Genomic DNA, 9761 nt, shown 5'->3' with positions numbered 1-9761 from the left:
GACATGTGCTTTTTGTATCTCTTGAGATTCTCTTTCTGAATAGGTGAGGATAATAATAGTCATACCACTCATGTTTTAAAAGTGGCATTTTGTGAGAATTTCCTTTTTTGTCTCCTTCTGTGGGAACACTTGCATTTCCCGGGTAGTTAGTGAAAGGATCTGAAATATATCCTGCTTGCTTCTATTTTCTAGTTTGCTGCACTTTACTGTTTAATCCTCAGCTGAAGCTGGGAGGAGGATGCGGTATCCATCAGCCAGACCTGGCTTCACTGCAAATTCTTTTAATTAGTTTGATAGTCTGGCTGTCTAGTTTAACTGTCTGTCCTGCTAAATGTGCATAGCTGCAAGTTGCTTTCTGAGGGCCTGTTCCTAGCAATGACTGGATTTAGAGTCTGAACAACTGAAATAGAGGCATTATGGGTTTGCTCACACTTGGCAAAGGCTTAGGAATGGTTCTGCCTTGAATTAAAATTCTTAAACTGGCTAGTATGCATGTGTCTTCCTTCTCAGCTGGAATTTGTTTTATTTAAGTAGGTCACATGGGCTCTTTATTTCAATGGAGTGGTATTCTTTTCCCCCCTCCCCCCAGCATTTTGAAGTTTAGGCTTCAGGATTCTTGGTGACATTCCCATACTTGTCTGTCATAACAACTCTGCCTGAAACAGGATAAGAGAAACAGTAAAACTGGCCTCTTCAGAAAATTTACATGCTGAATTTAACAGGTGGCTATATTTATCATAGGTCACAAAAAAATGGTTAATTTACTTGAAGACACTATGAAAATCTTTAAGAGGTATGACAAAACTGAGGTATTCTACTAATTTCAACATTAAAAGAACCCTAAACAAAACAAAACTGAAAATGAAGTTTTTAAATACTTAATTCAAATACAGTAGAATTACCTTTTGAAAAATAACCAGATCTACCAGCCAAATTCTCCTCTTTATTATGTGGGTGGTAAAGTCAAACCTGGGGTGGAAGGCACCTTTCCCTGAAGCCACCCTTGGGAAGGGGAGCACTGCAGCTGCATCTGCTACTCCCACGGGTAGCTTCTGACGGCCAGGGCATCTCCTGAGGCATCTCTTTCAAGTACTTCTCCAGCTCCCACTTGATCCTGTGTACAAGTCTTACATCCTCTCATTTAAAAACCTGTAATCTCTTTTTGTTTGCCTTGAATCTGGCTTGTATGAATTTCATTTGTCATGTCTTAGTTTTTATTGGGATAGTGAACAACCACTCCCTCGTGATCTTAAAGTCTCCATCATGCTCATGAATACAGAGAGATTTTTAGCTAAGATTGTATTTAGTATGCTGTTCTCATTTAACATTCACTTTTAAAAAAAAGCTGAAAAAAATTAATGGTGGACAAGTTCAGTTCTGATTTACTCAGCTAAGTGGTGATTTCCTTTTCTGTTTAGCAGTAGAAATGCCCTTGCATCTCGGCAATAGGGCAGGAAATACCTCTGCAAACTTACACAAGTAGAGGAAACTCCTGAGCTGCTGTCTCCCCACCCTCCTGCCCACCTTTGCAAGTACTGAAAGGAGCTAGAGTGAGCACTGACAGACATTTGGTACACTGGGAGTTATTCTGGGCTTAATTCTCAGCAGTTAATGTGTCATTTCTCTTTATTTTACTGTGATACTAAGAATGTTATGATTAGCCTTTTATCTCTTGTATTAATTGTGGAACCTGAGTAAAGATGTGGCTTTGGTATTGAGGTAAGACCTGGCCCTTGCTCTGATTTGTTTTGGTTGGGGCCACGGGTCACATCATTCCTTCAGAAGCAGAACTTTGAGAAGCTCCAGGGATGGGAGGCAAATATTATTTAAAAGGTAAAAAAATCCATCCATGAACCCAATTCAAAAACCCATTCATGAACTTTCTAGGAAGGCAAAGAGGACACACATTATAACATAAATTTATTTCTCAATAAATTGCAACATTAAGAACTACTGTACAGAGAAACTGCATCACACTGTTACAACTGTCATGATATTTGTGCTTTGTAGGATAAGGAAACATTTATTCTATCACAGCAAAAAGTTTTACTGACAACTAACTGTATTTGGTTTAAAAATAAATACATTTTCCCATTTATTAACTCAAACAAAGCATTTTATAATTCTCGGTGCTTTTCATTAGCTTTCAGCCTCAGAAATGCTGAGCATTCAGAGTTGCCACTCACGTTAGTGGGAGTTACGGATGTTCAGCAATTCTTAGGAGCTGGTCCAGTGACTGCACAGTTGTGTTCAGTGTTTGCAATAAACTGACCTTTATAGACAGTAAAACGACCTCCACTGTTCTGTATATGCTGCAGAGTAGATGGAGAATTACTCATGTTGTTTAATGCTCCACATTAGATTTTTATTCACCAACAATTTGTATTTTGTAACAAAGAAGTGATGCAATCATGCAAGTTTAGGAATGGTTTTAAAGATAAAATTGAGAATATGGCTCTTTTTCATAAATTATTTAAAACTACTTCGAACTTTTCAAAAATATTTAGTGCAAAAGGATAGGTTTTCTTTTTCAAGAAATATTACAGAAGCATATACTGTTATATGGAAAATAAAACTTCTCTTAAATATTTTTTTGGGAAAAGCAGGCAGATATTCTATTATGCTGTTTGGGTAGGAGGGATGAAAGATGAGTATTTTCAAAGAAACAAACTGCAGAAGAGCTGTGATGTCACAAGTTATTTTTACCTTTAAATTCAAAACCAATCTCTTTGGCAGAGTCGAGAGAATGTATCGAGTGCATGATACCAACAGATCATCTCAACAAGACGATACCATAGTACATCTTATCAAACAGTTATATAAATGTTATAGTAACGTGAACTATCACATGTAGTCCAAACACTTATATCCAAAATGAACACGCATGTCTGCTGAAATTTTTACAAACATTTTGCTTTCTTGGAAGTTACAAAAATTAACATTAAGATTTCTAGGATGAGATGGTACTCTTTTCAGATATGCATTTCTTCACCTCATTAACAGTATATTTGATTGCACTAAAATTAAAGTAGTAGTTTTTTCACTGCTTTTAACTGATATGTAAAATGTTACATAGTGCTTTAAACAGAAGCACTTCAGGTAACAGCTGTACTATCATTATTCCCTTTTACCAGGTAGGGACACTGAGGCACAGAGGTGAAATGAGTCGCCCAAGGTCACGCAGCACATCTGTGGCAGGACAGGGCTTGTGCTGCCCTGGCTCACAGAGCTGTTCAGGAGTCCACCAGGTGGAGCTGTACTGAACTGCACTGCTTCCCAGTGAAAAGGAATGAGTTGTTTTAAGGATAGTAACTGAGAAACTCGATTTTATTTCTTTGGGAAGATTACAGGAATCAGGAATAGCTATGGAAGAGAAATAATCTCATGGAAAAAAACAAACTAAAATGTATTTTCAGCAGCTTTTTATTTTGTTGTCTAACTGCAAAGGTGTTAAGTGTTCAAAAGCATTTATCTCTTAGCAGACTATGGGCATTTAAAAAAACCCAAACCAACATAAATATTACTTATTTAGGGGCAAGGGTGTCTCCAGGCATCCTGAAACACACTCTGGTTCTAATAGTTAAACTGTACAAATATCAGCGTTGTTTTAAAACTAAATGTTAGTGTACATTTTAGCTGATTGATTTAATCAATTTGATGAAAATTGAACATATTAGGTAATTAAGCCTTTTTTGTGTAGTCCATTAATTCAGAAGGCTAAAAATCCATCCCCTCCTAGTACAGTACATCCTATAGCACAATGTCAAGAGTCCCTCATGACACAGAAAGACACAATAACACCTTGGTTTCACTTTGCTCCTTGGTGAGTTGTGGACCAGACGTGTGCTGTTTTTGTAGAGTTTGTATATGTTTGCACATTTTACTCAGTGATGTTGAGAGATCAGAGTGTTACACAAACCACTGCTTGTTTAAATTGGAATAAAACAGAAATGCTGGACCAGTGAACTTTCTTAACCCAGCTCTAGAAGCCAATCAAACAGGCTTGGTGTCATCCCTCTGCCTTCCTCGCTGAGCTTGCAGTACTGCACCACGGCGTGGAAGATATCCCCCACTTTCCAGGACTTCCGCTGAACTAGCTGCACAACATCTAAAAACTAAATAAAAACAACCAAAATGAAATGCACTTAGGGTTTAGTTAACATTTTCTGAGGTTTTGTTAAATGAATACATACAATCTGCTGTTAGTCCTTTGTAAATGCACTGCTCTAGGAGGGAGTGGATACCATTCACTGCACAGCAGCATAAAGGTTCTTGCTGTTTATAAAACTTCATTTCTGAAGTTCCATAACTCCTCAAAGACTGATTGGATCTCATGACATTTTCTAAATTAGCTGCTTCCATCCATTATTTCTTATTTATTGCAATAAAAATAAAAACAGGGACAGAGAGTTTGATAAAGGATCACTATTTTCCTCATTATCAACAACTCACTGTCAAAATAATGGAAGTGTGACTATCCATTTAAAGGAAAAAAATCTTTCTTCATTACCATTAGCTATATTTTAATTTCTATTAAATTTTCTGTATTTCTCCATATACATTCCATAGTATTTTAAATATTCACATAGTACTGGTGATAGGGAATTCTGTGTAAAATTTTGTCACATGAAGACATTTGCCACAGTTGTGGCTGAATCACAGAGAATATCTATATTTGATTTTTTTTTTTAATTTCCAGAGAAACCAGAGGTTAAATATATGTTCTTAAGCAGCTGTGAAAAATCCTGAATTTTGTCCACTTTGTACTTAATAATAGGCTTCACAGTGTCATCCATCTGGTCCCTTTTTTTTTGTGAAGCGCATAAATTAAAATCAAAGCTTTTTACTTCTTTGAATTTCACAATATCTAATTAGCTTTCTCCTTCTATGTTTCCAGTTTTAAACCACACAAGAAAATATTGTGTGTCTCTAGTTAGTGTAGCTCTTTGCTATTTACATACTGAAGCCTAAACTTTTAATATGTATTTTAATGATATTTAATAGGCACGTGATTTCCAAGAATGCTGTTGTAGGCAGGATGTGCTTCATTATTCTCTTGTGTATTTTTGCAATTGAATTAACTGTTTGCCAAAGCACATGGGTAAAGCTGACAGCTGTTTCTTTAATTAGATGCAATTTGGACTGTTGCTGTTGAATGCATTTTAAATGATGTTTATGATTCCCAAATGGATGTACTCAAGAAAATCAAACAATATCTCTGCTACTCAAAATGATCTTCCCCTAAGAGACCAAAATACTGATTTGTAATACTTTTTTCATTAATTGACTTGAATACTGTGACATGTTTTTAAGCCTTAAAGCTTGAGCTGTTCTTGCTGACCTTGGAAATGGGTGTCTTTTGGTCTTTCCTGAAATACTGTGGTTGGTATTTGGTGGTATCTACAATGGAGCACTAACTAATCATTCAGGAATAGAAAGAGTCTGCATTTCTTGTGGCCATTTTGGATTTCGGTGTTGTCTTGGTGCTCTGGCTTGGACTAACACCTCATGAGGTTTCTCAGTTGTGGTAGCCTATGTCTGTCTGCTGCTCTCTGCAAAGAGACTTCTGCTTTCAAAACGGTGGTTGGTAGAGGCAAAGCTACACCTGAGCAAGAGAAACAGTGCACACAGAGCACTTTTAAACTCATAAGCCAGGGGAGGTGCTTCTGAATTTCCATACAATGATGCAATACATTACAATCAGTCAGCCTAATTTTCCATGTAACAGATGTGTTATTGCAAATATGGCTCCACTGGAAACAGTGGTGGGTCACTGCTGGGCTAAAACTGTCCCTCAGGGTAGTTATAAGGATATGCCTACACAGTTATGTCCTTCCTGCCCATCCTCTGAACTTTCCATCAGGTCTGGAGCAGGTTATGTCAGACAGTGAACCTGAGCTAATATAGATTGGCTTGATGTTGCAGTTAGACCCTTCTGTACACTTGAGCAGTGGGCCTATTCCTTGGGGGACAGTAATCCTTTCCTGCCGGCACAAAGTGACTGTGAAGCCAATGAATTTGCCCATGGCAGACTCACATAAATGTAGGAGGAACTGTCAGCTGCAGCAATTTAGGAACAGCCAGGCACGAGTTCAGACCTGCCTAAGGCTGCCCTAATCAGTGTTGGAGACAAGACATAAGGACTGAAAATCTTATGTCCAACTAATGTGTCATATTATAGTAAGATCAGCAGAACTTTCTAAGTATGATGTCCACACACAAGTGATTTTTAATTTTTAAAGCTACATACTTCAACTCCATGTAAACCATCTGAAGCCCTTCAAATGTAGCCACATAAAGGACCCTGTTAATTCTGCCTTGGGCATTGGTACTTAATGTATCATTGATATGAGAAAGTGAGCAGCTTCATCAAAGCATGCTACAGAGACTTGGAGAAGGTCTCATGGTGATGCTGTTTCTTGTGCCATGCACAATCTACTAAATATTTCACATACCTTAAATTCTGATACACTTATGCTCTCATCACTTTCTCTACTAAACAGTAGTACTGCCATCTTGCTGTAATGAAGATGGTTTTGCATCTGCTTTTAAGCTCAATTACTTCAACAAATCATAACTGCTAGTGATTAATTAACTAATTCCATAAATACTACCTTTTCAATTCTGTTTTCCTGAGATTTCTTAAAATAGATGGTTGGAATTCCAAGTTCAGAAGCAGCTATCCACTGCAGGGTGGCTCGCAGCTCCACATCGGGGCACTCTGGTTCCAGATCAAAGTTTATCACCAATAGGTCCTTTTGACAGTTGGCTGTTCCCACTGAAAGCTCAGAAGTACTTTCTGGAAAAATAAGCCCAACAGTTACTGTGCAATTACTTGTGTTAACTTCAAACTGTATGTTTTAATTGATACGGTTTAACTTACCGTCTGTATTTTCTGTCTGTTCTTTAAGGAAAACCTTTTCTTCTACTAATTCACTTAGAAACAAACAACAACAAAGCTTATTAGTCACACTTAGGAACAGTCTACAACATTGCTTCATGATGAATAAACTTCTCCCTCAATGTAAGACCTAGAAAACTGCAAGAAAAAAGTTACATAGGATGAAATAATAAAATGCCAACTATATTTCATTTATTTAATCTGTAAATCAGGAAAAGCTATGGGAATTGCAGCATTATTCCTGTAGTAGGATGAAGTACTTGTATTGTTTGTGTCATGTGTTACGTTTCACCAGGCTCTATGCATCTTTACAGTTTACATAATGACAAGCAAATGACATTATGGTAACACACAGCAAGTCTCATAACCTGGCTGGAAATGCCGAATTTCCAATGTCTGCACTTTGCAGTGCTGTACTCTCTGGCTGGATCTTTTCCAGTCTTGCTTTCTAATTTTATCTTTCATAGTTAAATACAATCATAGCTATCAGTGACTCCTTCTACTGCTGGTTTTAAGTGTATTAGCTGTTTGGATAAACAAATTCTGTTTACACCTTGCAAAATTTTCCAAAGATAGATAATTTCTTATGTACCATTTCCTTAAACTACAGGCAAGTGGTCACTGCTTTAGCTTCCATCTCTAAGCACATTATCCATGCTCTTGTACGTGTGTCAGGAGACTGCAAATTCACTACTGATGTCACAGCTATTCCATTTGTTTCATTGCCACTGGAGGGACTGCGCTTTCAGCACACCTTTCCAGACTGAACCATTTTGCTCTGAAATCAGGGGGAATGCTGCAAGTGTAAGATTTTGTTTTTATCATGGGAGGACACCCTCATTCCCTGGGTTTCGGAATATCCCCCAGGGCTTCAAAGAATCAAGATCATATATGCTTGTGTAGTGGTTACTGCAAGATGTGAAAAAATAAAATGGCAGCATGCAACATATAACCATATGTCTTGACTTAGAATCATAGGTGCTTAGTAACTTCCTTATCATCAGATTTATTTCCAGTTTTTCTTTTGAACAGCAAATGTGTTCTCTGCTTTGACTGTTATTTGTGGTAGTAGAAACTTCTCATGCCTATTGGCTAAGACCTGAATGGCCCCTGGAAGCTGACAAGGAGAATTAGAAATTTATCCCTTTGGTCCTTGTAAATATAAGGGAGAGGGGACATGTTTAGGAACATGTGTAGGAGGTATCACTGCTGATGTGAAGATGGGAATGTTTCAACCTTAGTCACCAAATCAGCAGCTGAAAGAGAATACATGGAACTCTAAAGAGATGTGAATGACCTGATTTCTTACAAAAAAAGAGCCTCTTGAAAGCAGGGCGGTTTTAGCACAATCTGGTAATGAGCTATGACAATTTTCTGATGTCACTGCCTTCACAAAGTTCCCATGCTCAATATGTGATGTCCAGTCTAAACACTTCCTCAGTGGCTGTGCCCTGGCTGCATCATGACAGTCACCAGCTGGCAGGTTATACCAGGATCTTTAGGCAGGTACTTGCACATCTCTTGATAATTTAACTCCAAGTTCAGTAGAAACATGCCTGGAAACAATAGGTAAGATGTACTGTGGGCCAAACTATTATTATTGGAAAGAATGCAATTATATTTTTTCTTTGTCTTTAATTGATCCTTAGTTGCTTGACCTTACTTGCTATAACAGTAGAGTTTTGGTAATGTTTGAAGTTATTCAGAGAAGAAGTTTCACACAACAGGAAACTGATACAGCAGAAAACTGTCTTTTAGACAGTGGTTGACGGACCAGTATTCTCCTGGGAGATCCACCTGAGTGGGTTTTCCTGTAATCTTTCACTGTCTAGTGCTCTCACTCTCCACAGACACCTGCATGCGCTTTTTTCTGAAACTATGAGCAGGCACAGCAGCAGGTGCAAAGCAGGGCTTGGCACATTTTAGGTGGTGTAAACAATTTGCAGTTAAAATTGGACTAAACATCAAGTCTCGCTTCAGTGACTACTTACTTAATCATAGGAGAAGATGGCACGTTCTCCTGATAAATTTCCAGGTCCATAATGCCAAGACTGCTAGTTGTACTGCTGTTGCCATTGCTGACAAAGCAAAAGTTTAAATATTAGTGCCAAGCTGTGCTGAACATGTCTCCATACATCTTTTAAAAATTTATTTATGTACAAAGCAAAGTGAGGAGGCTGCCTCCTGTTATGTAGAGTTCCACAAAATCAATTGTGCTCAGCAAGTGGTTCCCACAATGAAGCACACTAGTCTGCTCAAAGTAATGAGGCTTTTATTAAAATAGTTCTAGATGGAGCATGTATGAAGTGCATCAATGCATCAAGTGATGCTGTAAACTGGAGGATAAAAAGATGTGAACTCTCTTCTTGTGCATGCCTTATGCAATGAACATTTGGCCTCAAATGAAAAACCAGTCTGCTTCAGTCCTTGAAAAGAAGGTTTAGCAGGTACAGAGATGCCCTGGAAGAAACCTGCAGAGATTCAGATATCTCTGAACATGGGGAGTTACAGCAAGACATTGGTTGCCCATCATACTACTTACCTGTTGGGTGACTCCATGCCTGTAACCAGAAGTGGTTTCAGTGTATTACATCATACCCCAAATACTACTGGGGATCTGATGGAACCCACAGGTACAGAGATGGCCCCTCGTGTTTCTAACTACTCTGAAAGACTGAGATTTTAATTAAAGCCAGTGCTCATTGGAACCAAAAATACATAGAAGTATTCTCTTTGGCTTCTTCACAAGGATAAAGTAGTACAATAGTACTAGTTCACTTTATAACATCATTATAAATGGGACAGTAAATGTTTATGCAGATATTGTAATAGTGTCATGAGCAGGTTGTGAATTTGCTGC

At 38.0% G+C, this 9761-nt stretch overlaps 1 protein-coding gene across 6 annotated transcripts in view; it reads right to left on the bottom strand.

Moving 5' to 3' along the window:
- Positions 1 to 1903: 1903 nt before the first annotated feature.
- Positions 1904 to 9761, bottom strand: part of SPHKAP (SPHK1 interactor, AKAP domain containing) — a 69616-nt gene continuing 61758 nt past the window's right edge. For 3 of the 6 annotated variants that reach the window (XM_027686056.1, XM_027686055.1, XM_027686057.1), the window contains exons 9-12: positions 8893 to 8979; positions 6884 to 6936; positions 6615 to 6799; positions 1904 to 4115 (exon numbers count right to left, since the gene is read on the bottom strand). In XM_027686056.1, the coding sequence (XP_027541857.1) occupies positions 3972 to 4115; positions 6615 to 6799; positions 6884 to 6936; positions 8893 to 8979 (469 nt within the window). In that variant the 3' untranslated portion in view covers positions 1904 to 3971. Of the gene's footprint in view, positions 4116 to 6614; positions 6800 to 6840; positions 7040 to 8892; positions 8980 to 9761 lie in introns of those variants that run through there. The other 3 variants (XM_027686059.1, XR_003534715.1, XM_027686060.1) reach the window with 3 other exon arrangements.

Source organism: Neopelma chrysocephalum, unplaced genomic scaffold (genome assembly GCF_003984885.1).
Source record: "Neopelma chrysocephalum unplaced genomic scaffold, ASM398488v2 Primary Assembly neopelma1_70, whole genome shotgun sequence".
Classification (NCBI taxonomy): Eukaryota; Metazoa; Chordata; class Aves; order Passeriformes; family Pipridae; genus Neopelma; species Neopelma chrysocephalum.
This window is presented reverse-complemented; position numbering and strand designations above follow the sequence as displayed.